Here is a 20591-nt window from a genome sequence, read left to right on the forward strand (position 1 = left end):
TTAAATGTCATGAATTACAATTATAAAGTAGCATTAATTGAAAATTCTGAAGTACCTCAACACTACTTACATAAAATACTTGAGTAAATATACAGAGTCACTTTGTATACAATTGCTGGCGATCGACTCGGTTTTAAATGCACCGAATAGATACAGCTGTCCTGTAAGTGACAGTTCATACATGTAGGGCTGCTCTTCCAACAGCGTGTCAGGAAGCACCTGCAATTCATTAACCTGCAAAGATGCATTTAAGTATCACTTGGCTGTAGTTACTCTTTAAACAGCACAGAGACTGTTGGCGAGTCAACAAAGCCATATTAACGTGGGCTTCAGGTGATAATGATTTTTCCACTATTTTCTGACATTTTATAGGCTTTAAGTCTATTTTCTAGATTATTAAATTATAAAACAATTGTCTGACCTATTGAGAATGATAATAATTAATGTGTTAATTGCTTGACACAAAATACACAAAATGAAAGCAGTTTGATAATACCCAACTTTACAACAAATGAGCTCAATATAAACTAAGTCACTCTCACTAAAAGACACAGGTCTTTAAACTAGATTACAGCACAGAGTCCCATTTCAAGACTGGGATCAGAAGCTGGAGGATTGAAAATCCATCATAGTTGATATTGTATTTAGGTGGCACAAATTTTATGTTTTATTAATCTGTGATAAATCAAATTATATAGACCCAGAAGATATGGAGCGAATCTGGGGCTTTCGGGGACCCTGGGTAATCCAGCCTCGCTCATCATCATTTTGCGTCATCACTGTAGATTTGCTCATCGGTAATGTTCCTGTCTATAAAATAGAAAAATGAAGGAATCACCAGAGTTATTACATACCTGAACCAAATTTAAAGATACAGCCACTAGTTGTTGAGATATTTCACTCTAAATGTACAACCTATTGCTAGGGGAAACACCAGATGACAACCAAAGTCATTAAGACTCATCATCTGAGGACCGTGAATGTCTGCACATTTCATGACCCTGACCCATCCATTACTCAAATCGACTGGTAGTCAGACTGATATGCAGATTTAGTCAAAATGTGAACACATCAGTGAATTAATGCAATTCTTTCCTCATTGTATAAATATATTCACAGCCTTGATAACTATGCAAATGTCAAGCTGAAACAAATGGCTGTCATCTGAGTTAGGAATTGAATTCAGGAGTCCGTCTATTACACTCTTGTATCATTCATAAACAATGACAGGACAAGGATCTACCATCACACTGGGCCAAAAACATACGGACGATTATACTGGTCTTAACATTGTTATCCCTAAATGTATATATTTAAATTTCCTTGCAGGTAAGTCACCTGAAAAAGAGAAAACGCTTTGAGCACAATGAATTGTTAGAAAAACAGTCAACACCCTCACATCTGATTGGACAGTTCTTAGTCTAAGGTGCTGTCACCAGCCAATCGTGGGCCGTTGCTAAGAAGAAGAAAGCCCACTGCCTGCTCTCGTCACCGCACTGCTCAGAGGTGCCCACTCTACACACTCACCGAGGATATGAGAGCTTCAGTGGATCTGGTTCATCACTTTTTAAAATCATATGCTGACATTTAAGGAGCCTGTGGTTGTACTTAGACACGGCTTTAAAGTTCGCTCGAGAGATGGTCATTAGATTTGGAAGATTAAATGTCATTAAAGGGGCAGTTAGCGTTTAAGAGGCACTGTGGGGTCACACCACAGAGCAGGATTTACAGCAGTCGTACATTAACTTGGCCTGCAGTGGTCTCAGGTCAGCTGAGAACCTACTGCACGGTGGAGGGATGAACTAAACCTAACTGCGTTTATTCTGTGCGCAGTTTGTTGATGTGGCCTATGCTCAGTCTAAAAACAAAGTCTGGTTCTGCCTGAGAAACTGAAGGATGGAGATATTTGGTGCACGTGTAGTTTTTCTGACACAGTGCAGGGCAAAGATAAAACCACCAGTGCTCAGCTCCATTTAGAAGATAAAGATAAACATCAGTAACTGGTCAGAGTGATCAGAGAGTCTTGTTGTTGGAGTGTAACCTGCTCTGATCCTCAGCTGTTACACTGTTGTTCCACTTTTATCACTGTTGGACTCTGGTCCCTGCTCCTACTGTAGTAAGAGCACCAGCAGCTCTTATCAATGAGCACATTGTATTCAGCCGCAGCAGTGGAGCAGTGGTAAAGATTTGTTGTTTCAGAGGACACACTTACAGAGTTTTACCACTTAAAATGTGATAAGAAATTACAGACTCTCTCTTTGTTTTGATTTAGAGTTGGTAGAATATGATTTCAGTCCAACAAATCATTATTTTAACATAGTCAGCAACTGTTTTTAACAGTGGGGATTTTGGTGCAAAATGTAGCTCTAACTATTCTATTATATTCCTAATATCTGTTAAATTATGCAACAGCCCATTCAATTTCATTTTAGTCAGGAGTAAGTCCATCAAATGTTTTTTGCACATATTCATCTTGAAAATAATTTCTCAATGTTCATATCAAATTATATAATAATAATAATACTAATAATATACACACACACACACACACACACACACATATATATATTTTTCTTTTTCTTTATTATCATTGTTTTTGAATGAAAATTATGATTACACATGAAAACATCTCAACTGTGTTAGAGTCAACCATTGAGGAATTGAGGACACCATGTAAAGGTATGGAAAACTGCAATATTGTTATAGTATCATATTAAAGAGAATAAAATGAGATATTAACATTCTGATATGTGATTGCAGGAAAAGCACTGGGGTACCAGGACTCTGGCGCTCCAGGGTCTGTGCACGCTGACTCACTGTCACAACTTAATGCGACTCATTGTTAATGTTATTAGTAACACCTCTGCTTTTCCTGCGACTACAGTCAAACTGTCTGCTGTGAAAGAGGTTGATTACATGGAGAGCAAACATGTGGTAATGATTGACTGTACAAAACTGAAGCTAACAGTAATATTTATGTTGTTGACTACATGACAGATTTACAGGCTGATTGTAGAGAAAGAGAAACACTCTTCCCTGCAGTGAAGTACTTATTTATGTTACCCTCATTTCTGGCTTGGGATACAGAGACAGCATGTCCACTATATGACAGTGAATTTGTTTATTGTCACATTTGTTGAGTAATCTGTGCCTGTGATGACCAGAGGATGTCTTTGGAAGAGCTGGTCCCCTCAGCCTCAGCGCAGAGAAGGATGCAGAGGAAGAGTCCAATCAGCAGCCTGGTCACTAATAGTGCTTCACATGAGACAGCTCCCTGGTTTACAGCCTGGATAGCTCCTGGATTGATGGGGATTGGCATGAATAATTTAGACCTGCATTATAGTGGAAGGAAATGGTGACTCATGAAAGAGGAAAAGCTGAAACGCTAAGTGGTTTAGAGACTGCTGCCTCGTCTTAAGGCAGTGTCTGCCTGGCTTCCCGAATGGCAGAGCCTCCACTAACCCCACTCTGTGGCAGATACAAGTACTGAATACATATGGCACTGCAAACATATACATGTATAAGGAATATGATGTTCGGCAAATGAAAACTTTTATTTGTGTGTATTATATGTATATTGTATGTTGTAGAAATGGCTCAGATCAAGCTAATATTAGCCGAGAAGCTAACTGTAAGTCACTACAGGTCTGGAACCATCGGGGGAAAAAGCACCAGTCCACGTCTGCTATCTACCCTGTACAACTATACAACATGCTGGAGGCTCGGTGCATAGCTGAGCGCCCTATAAATAGATCTCCCCTGCAGCTTTGGAGTCAAGAGTAGAGTTAGTATGTGCATTAGTGGGTTGGCACGCACCATGAATGACTAGAAGTTGACAGGGGGGAAGAAAAAGAAGTGATGAAAACAGCCAGCCACTCAGTACGTCACCAGTTGTGTTGCTACGTCTTTCATCTCATCCTGCAGTAACCGATGATTAACTGGAGGGAGATTAACAGAGTTACATGTAGAACTGGCTTAATATGCAGCTGAACAGTCTATTGATTGAGTCCTTGGCTCATATGGTTTGTTGATGTAATTTTCAAATGCTGCCCCCTGGCTAGGTTCCTCTATGTATGATTTTCTACATATGGATGCTGACCAAGACACGTATAAAAACATTCCATAGGATTGATAGCATTGAGTATCTCCCCCTTTACAAAATAAAGTCACAATGTTCAGGGATATTACTTTAGAATATCCTCTGCTCACATGGGCAAACTAATCCAAATCTGTTTCTCAGCCGTCACAGGAATATTTAATGAAAGGAGATACAAGATTTATGTAACTCTTGTTAAGACATCAAGGCAGTGATAAAAACCAGAGCTCCTGTCGAGGGTCACCCTCTCTCTGGGAAACTTCAAAACTGCACAAACTGTGCATTCATAACTGTGCAAGTCATACTATTTATCCAAAGCCACAAATACACATTTTAAGTGGTTTACCCACTCAGAATATACTCAAACACAGTGTATGTAATAAAGTCAAATATATTCTGATTTGACTCGCAGTTGTATTAGAATACAGAATATACTGTACACCTCTGAGTGGTGAACATTTGACTGCTAAATTTGTGCTTCTTCTGTCACATGCTTAGATTTTCTATAGTTTTCATTATATTACAGAATTAAGGTCTTAAGTTGCTGATAAATGTGAGTTTCCAGCGTCATCCAGTGAAATATTTAGTAGAATGATTAATTTGTTAAGGAACTGGGATGTTCTCTCCAGGCGCTCCGGCTTCCTCCCACAGTCCAAAGACATGCACATCAGGTTAACTGGTGGCTCTAAATTAACTGTAGGTGTGAATGTGAATGTGAAGCTAGGATTGGCTCCAGCCGACCCTGTGTCGATAAGTGCTATAGATAGTGGATGGATGGATGAATTTGTTAACAGAAAATAGACAGAAAACTAATTTGACAACCAATGAAGCGTTGAAACAAAAACCAAAAAAACGTGGGTTACTGTCCGTCTGCCATGCTCGCTCTCCACAGTCTCATTTCATTGTTAAATGAATTACCATTCGGCTTGAAGAGTTGAACTTTAAGACACCACTGTGGGCTCTGATAACTTATGATACCTTCTAGAGGCTAAATGACGATTAATCAACGTGATTACAGCCACGCTAGCAGCTCTGTGAGACTGTACTGAGGCACAGTGTGGCTTTGGGCTAAATGCTAACATCACAACACCTACATGCTCTCAATGATAGTGGTAGCATGCTAATATTTAGCTAGCAGGTATAAGGTTTGCCATATTTAGCATCTTAGCTCAGTGTGTTAGCATGCCACATGATGCTAATTAGCATGTGTTAGCAAAAACAAAGTACAGCTGAGGCTGATTGGAATGTTATAAAAAATATTGGTGAGTGAAATTTTGACCTGATGATGATGCTGGATCAAAGTAAAGCAATCCAAGTTATTGCATTTCATCCTGAATGTTTGTACCAAATTTAATTTTGGTTAGGACATTTCACTCAAAACCACAAATTCACATGTCATGGTGGCACTAGAGGAAAAGTCAGAGGATCAACAAGGTCAGTAGACTTCATCCTTTGGGGGTTTTGAGTGTCATAGTTGTTGAGATATTCCAGTCGGCACAAAGACTGAAATCAGTCATCATTAATAAAATAACTATTGGTTGTTCCCCGAGTATTGTGCACTCACACACCATTTGGCTCCAGCTGACTCTGCAATATTCTCACTCCCCACTAGCATCCATGGTGCAATTGTTTTAAATGACCTTGCTCAGTCAAGAGTAGAGAGCAAGTCTCCATCAATTATGTATCTATCTGTGCATAAATAATTCAACAGAGACATGCTGCATGATGGAATTATGCAATTTTGGGAGTTATGACACATTTCAGTGCAGATGCACATCAGAAAGGGCCACATTTCTACTACAACACCTAGCTTACATATCAACTGCCTTATCAGGTTTTTCCACTTCATAAAGTAAACACCCACCCCGGGAGTCAGTATTGGACTCAACTTGGATCCCTGTCTGTTGAGGGTTACTTAATTAGGAGAAAATTTATAAAAATATAATATTACAGTATCTATGTTAGATAATAATAATGTGATATTATGAATTAACTCAGTTTCAGTGTGAATTTTCTACTGATTGGCCTTAGGGCCAGCTGAAATCAAAGGGCACAATGTTTAAGTAGTGCTTTAGACCAAGTTGTTACAATATGAATGAACCCTTGTTCACTTTGGCCCTGTGTGGGGATCAGACAGCCTGACAGGGGCGATATTGCAACAGCAATGAAGCATCGCGTTGGGCATGGTCTGTACCCACTCACTCATGTTTTACTTGCTCTCTTTCGCATGGACGACCTTCAGATGTATAATTTAGCAAGAGATACTGTATCATTAAGAAGCTTAGCATTTCCATTTAGTTATTATCTTCCTGTTTCCAGACTCATAACAAATACAGCTGTCTCAGGATGCCACTTCCATGAAGAGGAAGACCACTGATGTTTCACCAGCATGCAAATAAACAGCACAATGTGTAACTTAGAAAAAGAAGAGGCTCAGTGTGTTGTTTGTTCTTTATTCTCTGTAGATGCAGATGAAATCAGTCTATATCTAGTCCACGGAGACTGCACAAACAGTGGTGGTGTGCACACTCTGCTGGGACTTTGGTTCCTTAATTCATAAGATCACTGTTATTACAGTCCACTGCTGCTGTCTTTAGTGTGTCTGCAGAGGACACATGAAGGGGATTTGCTCAACAGAGATGGGAAAGGTGTGTGTGTTTGTGTAAGGGAGGAGAGAGAGAAAGAAAACAGAGAGTGGGACTAAGCTGAGATTTCCTACATTCAGATGAAGAGTGTAATTACAGCAGAAAGAGAAGGCATATGGCACTGGTGCAGATGTGTTTACACAGCACACTCAGCTGGGGTTGGCTCATTATCAGAGACAGAGGAGAGGCAGAAGAACGAGGGCAATCCCTTGCTCTTCCGTCTCTGGTGTGTGAACAAGCCTGCTTTAGTGAGAGCGATAAGCAGCTTCCTCACCTCGCCACCTCGCAAGCACTTTGTGGGAATAAAGTGATTATTTGAATGCGTGTGTGTGTGTGTGTGTGTGTGTGTGTGTTGGGCAGGGGGCGCACTGTGCTGCTTTCCTTTCTACTTCTTCACCACACCAGCTGTGCTGCCCACGTTGACAGGTATTGTGGTCTCTGAGGACTCGATGGCCGGTTTGATCAAAGGCGCCTCGATGGTGAGCACCCCCTCAGGAGACAGGGAGGAGGTCACCTTCTCAATGTTAGCTGTAGAGGGGAGGCTGCAGGGGAGCGACACGACACAGTTAGGTTAGAAGTGTAAGAAACCACTTTACAAAGAGCTCCTGTCATATTGTCGCCTGTCACTACTTAAACACCGGCTGACTGAAATATCAGTCCTCAACACCCTTGATGGGGTAAAATCAGATCCAAGACCAGTTCAGTTGGTCCCCTCAGTGTCAGCTGTGGCCCCTGGATGGCAGCAGAGCCCTATGAAGCTGAAAACTCAGACAGAGGAGGGATAAACATGAGGAGGTGGAGGCTGCCGCTGCTGTTTTTCAGAGCATGAAATTCAGCTATCAGCAGCAGCCGGCCCTCTACAGGCCAGACCAACCCAAAGCTGAAGACACTCAGCAGCAAAGCTTTGATAAGAGAATCAGAGGAGTCTGAACGCGGCCTGAGAAAAGCCACCATCAAACAGCCACAGCAAACTCATCCCCAATAAGAAATATGTTCAGAAGTGACCTGTTGACATGTTGCATGGCCCTTCCTTTTACTAACTGCAGAACATCATGAACAAAACTAATTTGGGTTAAAATGAATGCTGCAAGCTTATTTAATGATAGTGATGATAAAACACTAAGCCACTTACGTGTATTTCCTGGTGAAGCTTCTGGACACAAAACCGTGCTCGTCCTTCCTCTCCTCGTGCTTACCTACGGACACAGACAAGATTCTTTTACCTAAATGTGGCACTAATCTGAACGATACGCTCTCACTTTAAGGAGTTATAGGTAAAGTGTTGTATTATGATGCACCCATTCTTGCAAGAAGACACCTTGTGTGCATTTGCAAAATGCATATTAAATTGAAAGGAAAGGGGTGAGGGGGAAGGAGACTGCTTAGCACCTGCGGAGGGAATGATTGCACAGTGTGGAACAGGTCTGAGTACCTGTTTCAGGCTGAACGCATGTCGACTTTTTCATCCATAATTTTCCACCACTTGCCCTGAAACAAGGTAGGTGTGTGAACTATTACACCATATAACTGTCATTATACTGTCACGAGTTGCTTGAAATAAAGTTTGATTGCAGTTTTTAGCCATCAAACTAAAGTACATTCAGTATTTGGAGGTTTTTAAACATTTAGATGGTGTTCAGTTGTTTTTTTGTTGTAGCACAGGAGTAACTAAAATTATTAATTAAGTATATTACAAAAAGGCTAAAGCATTCTAGTGTCAAGAAATGGTGCAAATGATAATGAATATGAAGCTAGAACCAGGAGCTGGTTTAGCTTGGCATGAAGACAGGAGACGGGGGGAGGGGTTGCAGCTTTGTGGAGCCTTTGTGGTGGTATTTTTATCTAGCACAGCCCCCCCCCCCCCCCCCCCCCCCTTCCCCTGTGTGTCCATACCAGCCACAGAAGATCCTAACCAGTCTTAATCATGTCCCACCAGTCTCTGAGGCACTCAGATGGCTGGCTGTGATTCTGGCTCTACAGTAATATGTTTGTTATGACAACGGGCTGATAAAGGATGCTCTCCTCTGGGAGCTGTCCTCTTTTCAATGAGGCGACACTGCCAGTGTGAGCGTGTGTCCAGCTGGGCCAAGCGGGCACTTCTTCAACATGAAGGGTCATTAGTTGTGAGTGTACGTGACAACGACTGAGAGGAGGGCTCTGGCACAAAGAGGCTGCACTCTGATGTGTATTCAAAAGGCTTAAATGAAGTCTGTGATGTCATCTTTAAACATATCATCCTCATTCACTGGTGACATATGAGGTGGCAAATTCCTCTTGGACTGGATCCCATGTTTTTTTTGTCTTTGTTGTCCCTGTCCGTCCAATCTCTCACCAGTGAGATACTGCCCATAGTCAGGCTCTGGACTGTGTTTCTGGACAAGATCCAGCAGTCCTTTTAAAGTAGCAGACACACCGGGTGAGTCACGGCTAAATCCCCCTACTCCACGAGTGTGATTCTTTGTGGAGTGGCAGACACAGAGGCTGAGATTGACAGAGAAGAGGGAGCTCAAGGCTTCAGAGAGCTCAGCTCAGGTTTGCTTTGGTCCTTCACGAGCCTGGACGGGCAATGAAAACTGAGCTTCTGTAAAAGTCGACTCCCACACATTCAGTTGCGTGTTGTTTTGCATCTAACAGGCGAGCTTCCAAAAACCCCCACCCTCCTGTGTACTGGAGCTCAGTACATTGTCTCAAGATATTATGTAACTCTGCAGCAATGCATCTGCCCTGTACTTGACGTAACAAGGAGTTTTCCTTCCTTTTTATGTTGTTCTGGACTGTAGCAGTTTCTCTAAACCTCAGCACAGTGAGACAGCCTGTTATGTACCTGCCAATGCATCTGTCATGTGCATAGTGTTATTACACTGCTGCTAGATTGAGGGGAAATTGCTTCCAACACTTCAGGTCTTTAATTTATAAGTGTGTAAGAATATTGTGCCCTCTTAAATCAGCGTGCAGGCGGTGACGTTACAACATCAACAGAGGATCAGGGAGAGACGAACAAAGGCTCACCTGTGATTTCCACCACACCGTCCTTGGTTTTCACCACCAGCTCCTCAGGCGAGAAGTGGTTGACATCCAGGGACACCTTCCAGTTGTCTTGGGTCTGCTTGATCTCTGACATGCCACTGCTCATCTGGCGGGACAGGGCACGAGCCTGCTGGGCCATCATGGCACCAGGGTACATCACGGGGGTGTGAGGCATCATAGCGCTCATATCTGGGGCCAGGATGGGGGGCCTCAGGTACCCTGGCCAGTGGGTGCTGGGGAATGTGCCAAAGTCCTCTGGCAGGGCCGGCATGCCGAAGGTCTGGTCGAAGATGCGGCTGCTCTGGTGCCAGTCACGGAATGGGTCCCAGCTCGGGGTGCGGAGCAGGGTGAAGGGAATACGTCTCTCAGCCATGGCCGGTGTGAGTAGGCGGCAGAGCAGTGTTGTTGTAATGAAGAGCAGCAGGTGCAGAGCCCTTTGGCCTCTTTGAAAATGTTCTCCCAATGTGCTGTCTGCCTCTCAGCTGAGAGCTTTTATACATGCTGACACCACCCCTGTCAAAGGAGTCCTCCCCTCTGACTCAAGCCCCCTCCCCAGCTCACACCCCCAACATGCTAATGGAAAATACTAGAATATCTATTTGTGGAAGACATAGCAGTTGAATGGAATCCAACAGGAAGGCCCCCCCCACTAACAGCTGCCCACTGCATAGTTAAACCTGCCTCCGTCAACCCCCCCCCCCCCCCCTTCTCTAGACGTCCCAAAGACCTAGAAGAATCTGGGAGGCTGCTGGGAAGTCAGCTCAGCCTGCTGAGCTCATACACACTCAAACTTAGATAAGATGAACTTGCTATGTGTAACACAGATCTGTACAGGCTATGATGTGATACACAGTACAGGCAGTGTCATGGTATAATCAGCCTCTTATGAGATACACAGTTAAATACCGGTTTGTGATATGAATGCAAATTAACGCGCACGCGCGCACACACACACACACACACACACACACAAGAACGCCATTAAAGGTATGATACCTTCTGTTCATTGGTGAAACACAGCAGTATAAGAACTGAAGAGACACACAGCTTGGTCTCCATGTTGTCACCAAGGATTCACAACAGGGTGTTATCTGATCAGTGTCAGTGATGTTTTCAGCGACCCTCTTGTTATTAAAATGGAATTAATAAGCTGTGGTTTCTCAGAGCTGCTGACAGGCTGACAGGTTTTTATTGCTGCTGCTTCTGGACCTATAGTAAGTCACGGATGTGCTCCTACCAGCTCCACATTCACACTGTCCTGAGATACTATATTTGTAAAAGGTTCCTATGACAACTAACTTTTAGATACCCATAATAGCATTTCTCTTAGTCAGAGCGGTAATTAAAGATATCCACAATAACACTGTAAAATTGTGAAAATTGTATTTTAAGATATCTACAGCTTTGATCGTACCAGTCAAAACTAAATGTAAGACATCTAAAAATCCTGGTCATTTTAACAAGCTAGAGTGGATAAGTATTGCAGATATCTGTAATTCAGTTCTTCCCATTCACAATGGACATTTCAGATATCCTTAATGACATTCTTCCTGGGACAAATGGCATCATTCTTGTGTATTGGGCTTTTAATTTCAGATATACCCACAATTACATTTTTAATACCCAGAATGAAAATTCTGGATATCTGCAATGCAGTTCATAGTAAAACTCCCATTTCAGATATCTACAATCCAGTTGTTGCTAGTCTTCATTTTAATTTGAGATTAATTTCAGATATCCATAATGTAATTTTGAATATCTAAATATTATTTGTGCTTATGCTCCTTCTCTGCCACTGCATTCCTTCAAGCAGCGTCGCCTGGCATCTCCAGCCCTGCACACAAGCCATTCACAGTCCAGACTGTTCTCGTCTGTGGTTCCTCGATGGTGGAACGATGCTGCCAAATGCTATCAGAGCTGAGCCGTCCCTCTCTAGCGTCAAGAGTCTCTTGAAGAAGAAGTTTTATGACTTGTGTCTGTAGGATGTGAGAAAGTAAACACAATGGGGGCTGCTAAGAAGCCCCTGCCTGTGCAGTGTTGTTAGAGCGTGTTATAGTGACCATATTCATGGCAGCTGGTTTGACAGCTCAGTTGTGCCATGACTGTCTTGAATGTGGTGACAAACACTTAGAGAAAATATCATATTTCCACTGATGGACACAGACTGAGACTTGGAGCTGTTTTCACATTCACAGATGAATGGCTTGAATTTAAGCTGATATCCTACATCTTATAGCAGATCATTTTGTAGCTGAGCAGTGACATCTGTTTTCTAGGTCCCTATATGAAGCGTGATGTTAAACCGCTGCGGTTATACATCACATATTCGGTTCAACAAGTGAGAGATACGGCTGCATCGGTAGCAGCCTTCTCAATCGATACGAATTATCAATGAATTCCGAGATGAACTGGTTATAGAGTCATGGATCGGGTATCGCGAGACTTTGAATCGGATGGCGGCATTACACACGCGCCAGGTCTCTAAAACAACGCGAGAGCTGAGGCTGCCCGCGAAACGCCGCAGCTGCCTAGCTGGTATTAGCATGAGTGAGAAACAAGGGACGACTCGGAAAATGGAGGAGGTGGAGAACGAAAGCGTCAGCCTGACCGAAGGTGATAATGCACCGAGAAAGACTTTCAACGCATCGGGGAAGCAAAAATCCAAGGTGTGGACCGTTTTTGGGTTTTATAAGAAGGAAGGGAAGCTCGAACAAAGTTTGTTGTTACTATTCTGTGCTACTTTTACCTCTGCAGTTCCCATCCAACGATTCAGCTACTTTTTTTTGGTCCATGTCTAAAAATAAATATATGTGATTTTGTTGTGTTTTGTTGCTGTTTTTTTTTTGCCAGTCTTTTACATATTTAAAAAGAAACTATTGTACTGTCACTTTCATAGACTTGGTTTCTTTATTATATAAAATATCTACAACAAATATTAACCATAGAATCGATTCGTATCGAATCGGTCTGTAATAAAAGGATATCGTTTTTGAATCGAATCGTAACCTGTGTATCTAGATGCATATCGAATCGTTTATCACAGAGAGATGTGCAACCCTACCATCAACCAACAACATACACTTACACAACATACTTATTTATTTTGGAGTGAAAACAGACAAAAACAGAAAAAGTATTGGCAGTATGGAAAGTGAATTGACTGTTTTTTATTTTCCAAATGATAACACACATTGTCTGAAGGTATTTTACAGACTATTTAGAATATTATAGAGAGAAACCCAACAGTTCCCACTATGAGCGAGCACTTGGCGACGGTGGAGAGGAAAAACTCCCTTTTAACGGGAAGAGACCTCTGACAGAACCGGACTCAGAGTGGGCGGCCGTCTGCCTCGACCGGTTGGGCTGAGAGGAGAGAAATGGGAGAGAGGAGTCCTTGTGTGTTGTCATTACAAAATGCGATTGTGGAGACACCGACTGTAGCAGGACCATGAAAGGTACAGTCATGAAACTTTACAGCTGTTGAGATCAGGATGAAGATGAGTTCACCTTCATCTTGATCTCATTTCAGTTTCATGACTGAACCTTGCACAGACAGACAGAGAGAGAGCGAGAGAGAGAGAGAGACAGAGACAGAGACTTAGAGGGACAGAGAGAGACGGGGGGGCAAGAGAGAGAGAGTCAAAGAGAGAGAGAGAGACAGCGAGAGAGAAAGACAGACAGACAGAGACAGAGAGAGAGAGAGAGAGAGACTTAGAGAGAGGGAGAGAAACAGAGAGAGAGAGACAGAGAGAGAGAGACTTAGAGAGAGAGAGAGAGAGAGAGAGGGAGAGAGACAGTCTGAGACCACTGGAGGGTGGTCTCAGACTGTCAGCTGTGGTACTTCCTGCTACAGTCGGTGTCTCCAGAACCACATTCTGTCATGATGACACATATTTCTGTCTGTTTGTCTGATTTTGTCCTAATTAACAATTTTGTGTCTTTGTCTTCTACGTCTCCTCCTCCTCCAACTTCTCTTCTTCCTCCTCCTCCTCTCCTTTCTTCTCCTCCTTCTCCCCTTGCACCTTCTTCTCTTCTTTCCCCTCCTCTTTCTACCCCTTCTCTTCTTGCCCCTCTTCCCCCTCTTCCTCCTCCTCCTCGCTATGACTTGACGGGCCTCAGTCAAGTTGCTGGCAGTGGGGAGTCTGATGTCTTCTCCTTCGGAGTGGGGGTCCTCTGGGTCTTTGGAGTCTTCTAGTTCCTCCAGGTCCTGTGATTCCTCAGAGTCTTCTGGTTTCCCTGGGTCTTCTAAGTCTTTGGAGTCTTCAGGGTCCTCTGGTTCCTCAGATTCTTCTGGTTCATCTGGTTCCTCTGAGTCTTCTGAGTCTTCTAGGTCCTCGGAGTCTTCAGGGTCCTGGGAGTCTTCTGAGTCCTCCTCCACGTAACCTTCATCAGTCTCGTCATCATCTTCCTCCAGCTCGTCCTCCTGCTCCTCCTCCACCTTCCAGTGCAGCGGCTTCTTGAACAGGAGGCTCTGTTTGAGCAGTGAGTAGGAGGACAGGGGCACTGCGCTGCCGTACACCTGCAGTTTTTAAAAGAAAACAGGGGAAAGTTTCACATCATGTTGTTGATTGTTGTCACATAACTATGCGTGTACTTGTCTGTGAGGGTGTCAGTAAAATCTCTTGAATGTTAAATAAATTACTGTCAGTTATTTATATTCAATGTGTATCTAACAGTGAGAATCAGATTGAGATCATCTCAAACAGCAGTGTGGTTGAGGAGCTGGGTGAAAACTGCACCTCTCTGAAGCGGAAGGTGACGCAGCTGAAATATGGCAGCTCCACAGACGAGCCTTCACTATCCTCACTGGACTCGTTGTGACCGGACTCTGTGCAGTCGTCATTATTGGTGGACTCGTGGTCAACACTGGATTCACTGTTGTCGTTGTCGTCATCATTGTTGTTGGATGATTCAGAGGAGGAGTCTGATTGGTCTGTAGAGACACATCAACAACCATCAAGCATGAAGCCATGAATAAAGGCTGACAGTATATTTGTCCTGTCTGAGATTCCCACCAGACTTTACTAGAAAAAAGAAAGATCATGAATCTAACTGTGGGTTTACATATTCAAAGATAACATCCTGTTATCACAGTAGAAAGTGTCCTGTGCATCTATCGGACATGAGTCTGGTTCGTCATGTGTCTTTGTTAACACCTACTTTTAAAGTAGCTGGTGTCCTCCTCGTTCTCCAGGTGAGGGACGAATGGAGGGTCCTCACTCAGGAGGTCGTTCCAGTCCAGATCCTGAAAGAAAGGATGGTCTTTCACCTCGCTGGCTCCTCCTGAACAAGAAGTACGACAGTCAAACATTTAGTTTGTACATCTACACATCTTAAGAGGTGCAACTGACCCAGTCTCTCCACACTGCCTCCCCAGCCCCACTCATGTCTTCCTATGTTATTAAACCACTGGGTGAATGTGAACTGTCATTCGAAGGTGTCTGGAGCTCTCAGCAGTGCTCAGGACCTGGTCTCTCTGTGGACAACCTTTTCACTGAGGTGTATCAAGCTCATTTCATCCTGTTACATGTCCTGCACCTGAACCGTGACACTGTTAGTACTGTATTAAAGATGGAGTCAGTCATTCTATGGATTGGCTGAGGTAATTCCAGTCAATAATATTTTTATTCAACAGCTTTACATTGTTGTTATGGAAACTAACAGACTAAAGCCCCAGGGCAAAAAACTGAGCTGCTGGGGCCCATTAATCCCCCCTTCCTCCAAGTCTCTGTGCACTTCACACAGTTTTGTTTTTACATGCAGTCGTACCTAAGCTCAGACTTGCTGTGTGGTCAATGAATTTAACACAAATTAATTAAGGAATATGCAACATTTAAAGCAAAAACTGAAAATGAACAAATGTTGTTTTTTTGTCACTGGGGTCTCCTGGATATCTGGGACCCCAAGGGCAGTTTACTGCTGTGTTCAGTTGGTGCACCAACTTTCTCTGTCACAGACACAGGCCCACAGTAGGTTTAGTGCTAGACAACCATGAGGCGAACACATCTCAAGTCTTGGCCTGCACATAGTTACAGTGGTGGCATTGAATCACTGCTCTTAGCTGCTGTGTGTGTGTGGAAACAACCTTAACTTCATCTGCCTATTGCTACATAGGTTTTTCTCTGAGCGGTTTCCATCACACATACTGTATTCATCCATATGTCCATCATTTGTAAAGCTGCCACTTACTTGTACCCAGGCGCTTCACACAGTTCTTCTTTAGTAGGAGTGTGATGAGGTCCTGGGCATCCGCTGGAACTGGCTCCTCCTCCTGTGGCCAGGTGAGTTTATCTGTGAAAGAGGCAGAGCTCAGTCATCTGATCAAGTCATTTAAAAACAATCTATGCCACCAAAGAAACTGGCAGAATTAATTTAGAAAAACATTAACACAGTGTAAAGATTAACATCCCAAATCTGAAAGAAACCAGACATGAAAGCTGCATGTCAGAGTTTTATGGACAAGTTAAATCATAACAAAGGAGAATGTTTTAAAATTGTCTTTAAAACACAGAGAGGTTCATTCAAAGCTGACAGAATGAGAAATGTATAGATCAGTTAAAAGTGAAGAGAAGATAATGAACTGAACTGAAGCTTCTTACTTTTGACCACCTGGTACATTAACTCCTCCACTGTGTCAGCAGTGAAGGGGGCTGAGCCCACCAGGAACTGGTACATTATGACCCCTAAAGCCCACCAGTCTACGGGCTTTCCATAGCCCAGCTTCAGGTAGACTTCAGGGGCGATGTAGAGGGGAGATCTTGATATCTGTCGGAGGAAATAGAGACAAAATGATTGACAAGCACTACAACACATACAGTCTAACACTGGATAAACACAAGTTTAAATAAATGTAGAGGAGAAGAGACCAAATCCTGTCAGCGAACTCCTTAACAATTTTCTCAAGGCAGCCTTTGTTGATGTCGGCTGCCATGTTGACTGGACCGATCTTTGACAGGCCGAAGTCCGTCAGCTTGATGTGGCCTGTGGAGCTGATCAACAGACTACAAAGGAAGGAAGCAGGAATGTCTCATGTTAGATTAAACACCAACCTGAAACCTGAAGCTGAGATTTAGCAAAGAACATCAAAATGGGGAAAGTTTCAGTAAATTCTTCTCCAACTTAAAAAAGCAGTCTAAAATGATGAAAGCTGCTCTGAAATTACCAGTTTACAAACCTGCATCTGAACAGCAGCTGTCCAAAAAACTGTCAGAGTGATAAACCTGCTGCTGTTTGCATTATAAACTACATATGCACAATAAACAGACAGAAAGCATGGCAGACATAGCAACAGTAACTAAGGAGAGTGGGGCTTAAACAGTCTGTTAGATGAAGCCTGAAACCTGAAACATAAAAATAACAAAATGTGCTTAATATTGTCTTAATGGGACAAGTTGAGGACTCACTTGCTGGGTTTGAGGTCTCGATGTAAAATGCCATAGCTGTGGATGTACTCCACAGCACAGGCAGTCTCTGCGATGTACAAGCGCGTCATGTCCACGGGGAGACATTTGTAGTGCTGCAGCAGGGTGGCACAGTCCCCACCTACAGGGTCAGAGGGAGCCAGAGGGACAGAGAGTGTCAGGTGTTGTGTTCAGGTCCTCTTAGTGTGTGTACAGTGGTGCATCGTCCAAAGAATATACAGTAAGTTTAATGCTGTACGTCATACACTGTCAGTGTGCGCTGTCCCTGGATAATATAACAAACATGACACAAAGCAGCCTCCTTACCTCCCACGTACTCCATCACCATACACAGCTCCCTCTGAGTCTCAAACGCACAAAACATTGAGACAACAAAGGGGTTGTCTGTGAAGGTGAGGATGTCTCTCTCCACCAACACCTGCTGGACGAGTGCTTTTTGGGTCAAACTCTGCCGCTTGATCAGCTTCATGGCGAAAGCCCGACCAGTCTCCCTGTGGCGCACGAGGTTTACAGTCCTGCACAAAACATGAGAAACATGAGGAGCCTCTGTGACTGAATATCAGCTCTGATTTGAAGAGAAACTGTCCACACAAAGTCTTAATGTGAGCAAAGAAATATTCTGCAGCATCTTCTTTGAGTGGACTCTCGGCTCGATCCAAAGAGTCAGTGTGAACACAAAGACAGACGTCTGTCTTACTCACCCGAAGGCGCCACTGCTCACAGGTTTCACTGTGTTGAAGTCGTCGATCCCTGGTTTCCTCAGAGGTGCACTCCAGGCTGTGCGGGTCTGAATCAGACACATCAAAGACAGAGAGTATGTAAGAGACGAGTTAACACAACACAGAAAAGTATATGAGGTGTGAGTGAAGAGAAGAAAAGCAGCCCTGCATTTTTCACTTCTGTCTATCTATCTATCTAATGGGGTCTGAAAGGTTTTCATAGAGGCCAGACAATAAAGCAACTCTGTATTATTTTACAGTCCATAAAAATATAAGTCAACAGATACAAGAAAAGTCACAGTGTGGTTAATAAACATTCTGTCCTTTTATAATGATAATAAATGAAAGTGAATCAGGACACTTATCTCTCTCTACCTCTTAAAGATAATTGACTCCATCAGACCAAAACCAGTGCCTGACCTAGACCTGGCTTTATTAGGCCGGGGTCTGTTTCTCATTTGGCTGTTTTTTCTGACTAACTGGTTAAATTGACCTCTCATATCAGTGACTGTGGTTTGAGGTTTTTGTTTTTTTTAGAGAACAGATTATAAATGACAAACAAGATTACTCACAATATCAGTTCTTATTACACCTCTGTGTTTTAGGTGAGTCAACATCATACTGAACTGTTAATAAGATTTAAAATGCTGGTTGGATTCAGTCACAATTTTCTGCTCTGTCAGGTCAAAAACTTTTCTTGATTTGCTGAACATGAATAAAACAGCACAACAAAGTGATGTGTCAGTGTCCAGTCAGTCTGACAGATGAACACCTACCTCATGGAGAAGCTTCTCCAGTTTATCTTGTAGCTGCTGAAAGTAGCGGACGCTGACCAGATCGCTCTGGACTGTGTTGTCACAGTCCCTGGCCAGCTCCAGCAGCTGGAGCTGGATGAACTTCAGGGCACGGGTGGCCTGGAGCAGCTCACTGCCCGGGGACTCTGCCACTGAGCTCATCTTGTTCTGACTTCTTGGCCTGAACAAGGATGGAAAACACAAAATAATGATTGAGTTATTATTTTTGTTCAGGTAGCATCTGTAATTAAATGTCTGTGAGTAGGGACATAAAGATTCAGTGCAAAGATGTTCATATTTTGGATGCATAAGGTGTAATAGTAGTTTACAGAGCAGATGAAGCACTGATAACATTATCAACTTTGTCTGAATCTGTAAATTATGGTAAACAACAAGTAGATAAAAACAGAAGACACCATGGAACAAAGGTTTTCTTTACAATGAGATATTAACGTATAAAATTCTTAAAATATAATAAATTGTTCATAAAGTGAAATAACTACTTACATGCTGCTTGCTAGAGAAGTTATTGTCTTTTTCCTCACTGGTAATGCAGGCAGTTAAAAATAGTGTTTTAATCTTCTGAAAACGGTTCTCTAACTAAAATGAGAAAGTTTGTCTTGTCTTTACCGAACACGACTAAACCTGAACAGAAATGTGTCTCTCTGGTGAGTTTACAATAACCACAATGAAGAATCTCTCTGCTCTGAGCTTTGATGCGTCTAAATTCTGCTCTGCGTCTCAGGTTCCATCATTATGACATAAACACACATTCTGATTCCAGACTCATTCCATTACACACACACACACACACACAGATTTTATATTTTATATGTATGTATGTGTGTGTGTGTGTGTGTATATATATATATATAAAGAGAGAGATACTGTATATATACACAGTATAAATGTATAAATGTAAACAGCATGTACACACGTGTGTGTTGTGCTGTTAAACTGTATTGAATTATACAGACAGATATTTATATGATGTTGTCCACCCCATGTGCATCAATAAAGTAAATAAAATATTAAAATGTAAACAGGGGTTACTGCAGTACAGGACCCCAAAACTGGCAAATGTCAATGAAGGAATTAAGCTGGCGTGGAATTAAGTGTGGGTCTGTATTCTGGAGAAATGACAAATACTTACAGAGTAGTTTTACTCAAATTGTCATTTTGTGAGGAAAATCACTCACACTTGATTATCCAGTGAAATATGTGTTTTTCACTATTGGATGAGAGACTCTGGTGTTGCTTCATTACAATTTCCTTTGCATTTAACTTTTCAAAATTTGCATTCAAATTTGTGACACTGAGCTCAAACCATGGCTCAAACGATATTGTCAACATGTAAAAAAAAATATATTTTAAAGATAAGCAAACACACAAACCTGAATTTTATAAGATTTGGTTTTTGTTTTTTGTTTTTTTTAGAAAAAAAACGGGCCTTGTGCGTATTGTCACTGATGCATCCCAGCCATTGATTCTTGTTTTACCATTCCGTCCACTCTAAGAAAAACTGGTTCTTTGTAAGTGCTCTGAAGCACTTTGAGTTCTCTGGAGAACCCTTTTTTGCTGAAGAACCTTTTCTTGCTGTTTAAGGTTCTTTGAGGAACTGAATTTTTAAAGAAGAGTTCAATGTAGTACTTTTAGTGCTTTGAAGAACCTTCTTATGTTCCAAGTATGACCATATGGTTACTGACCATATGCCTAGCCTATAATGACTAAGTTGTTTCTGTGAGTAGAATGGATTGTTGTGGGGACATTTTTATTTTAAATGGCTATATTTTGAAACAACTTTTTAGATAGAGCAGTTATAAGGTAATGTTATTACAAATTATATAAAGTAATTAGTAACTTTCAGCTACTTGATTCCTTTTTAATGA

The 20591-nt window shown here is 42.3% G+C and overlaps 2 protein-coding genes across 2 annotated transcripts; both read right to left on the reverse strand.

The window, feature by feature from the left end:
- Positions 1-6533: 6533 nt before the first annotated feature.
- On the reverse strand, positions 6534-10242 carry hspb1 (heat shock protein, alpha-crystallin-related, 1). The gene is made up of 3 exons (XM_071460427.1): positions 9751-10242; positions 7874-7937; positions 6534-7283 (listed from the first exon to the last, which is right to left on the reverse strand). The coding sequence occupies exons 1-3, from the start codon at positions 10139-10141 to the stop codon at positions 7127-7129; spliced, it is 612 nt and encodes a 203-aa protein (XP_071316528.1). The 5' UTR covers positions 10142-10242; the 3' UTR covers positions 6534-7126.
- A 6447-nt stretch (positions 10243-16689) lies between these two features.
- LOC139607469 (microtubule-associated serine/threonine-protein kinase 3-like) lies at positions 16690-19326 on the reverse strand. The gene is made up of 5 exons (XM_071460350.1): positions 18685-19326; positions 17891-17976; positions 17496-17704; positions 17172-17310; positions 16690-16830 (listed from the first exon to the last, which is right to left on the reverse strand). Exons 1-5 carry the CDS (start codon positions 19054-19056, stop codon positions 16806-16808), a joined length of 831 nt encoding a protein of 276 aa, XP_071316451.1. The 5' UTR covers positions 19057-19326; the 3' UTR covers positions 16690-16805.
- Positions 19327-20591: the final 1265 nt, after the last annotated feature.

This window comes from Trachinotus anak, unplaced genomic scaffold (genome assembly GCF_046630095.1).
Source record: "Trachinotus anak isolate AG129_WGS33_773 ecotype Australia unplaced genomic scaffold, CSIRO_AGI_Tana_v1 ptg000024l, whole genome shotgun sequence".
NCBI lineage: Eukaryota > Metazoa > Chordata > Actinopteri > Carangiformes > Carangidae > Trachinotus > Trachinotus anak.

What these genes read in the sequence shown, in the direction of transcription:
- hspb1 (XM_071460427.1), bottom strand. Translation starts at nt 10,141, where the DNA reads ATGGCTGAGAGACGTATTCCCTTCACCCTGCTCCGCACCCCGAGCTGG. An exon ending in CGGTGTGGTGGAAATCACAG is followed by an intron (nt 7,938 to 9,750) that starts GTGAGCCTTTGT and finishes CTGTGTCCGTAG; the next exon opens with GTAAGCACGAGGAGAGGAAG. An exon ending in AGCTTCACCAGGAAATACAC is followed by an intron (nt 7,284 to 7,873) that starts GTAAGTGGCTTA and finishes GCTCCCCTGCAG; the next exon opens with CCTCCCCTCTACAGCTAACA.
- LOC139607469 (XM_071460350.1), bottom strand. Translation starts at nt 19,056, where the DNA reads ATGTTATCAGTGCTTCATCTGCTCTGTAAACTACTATTACACCTTATG. An exon ending in GGTGATGGAGTACGTGGGAG is followed by an intron (nt 17,311 to 17,495) that starts GTAAGGAGGCTG and finishes CTGACCCTGTAG; the next exon opens with GTGGGGACTGTGCCACCCTG. An exon ending in CGAGACCTCAAACCCAGCAA is followed by an intron (nt 16,831 to 17,171) that starts GTGAGTCCTCAA and finishes GCTAAATCTCAG; the next exon opens with CTTCAGGTTTCAGGTTGGTG.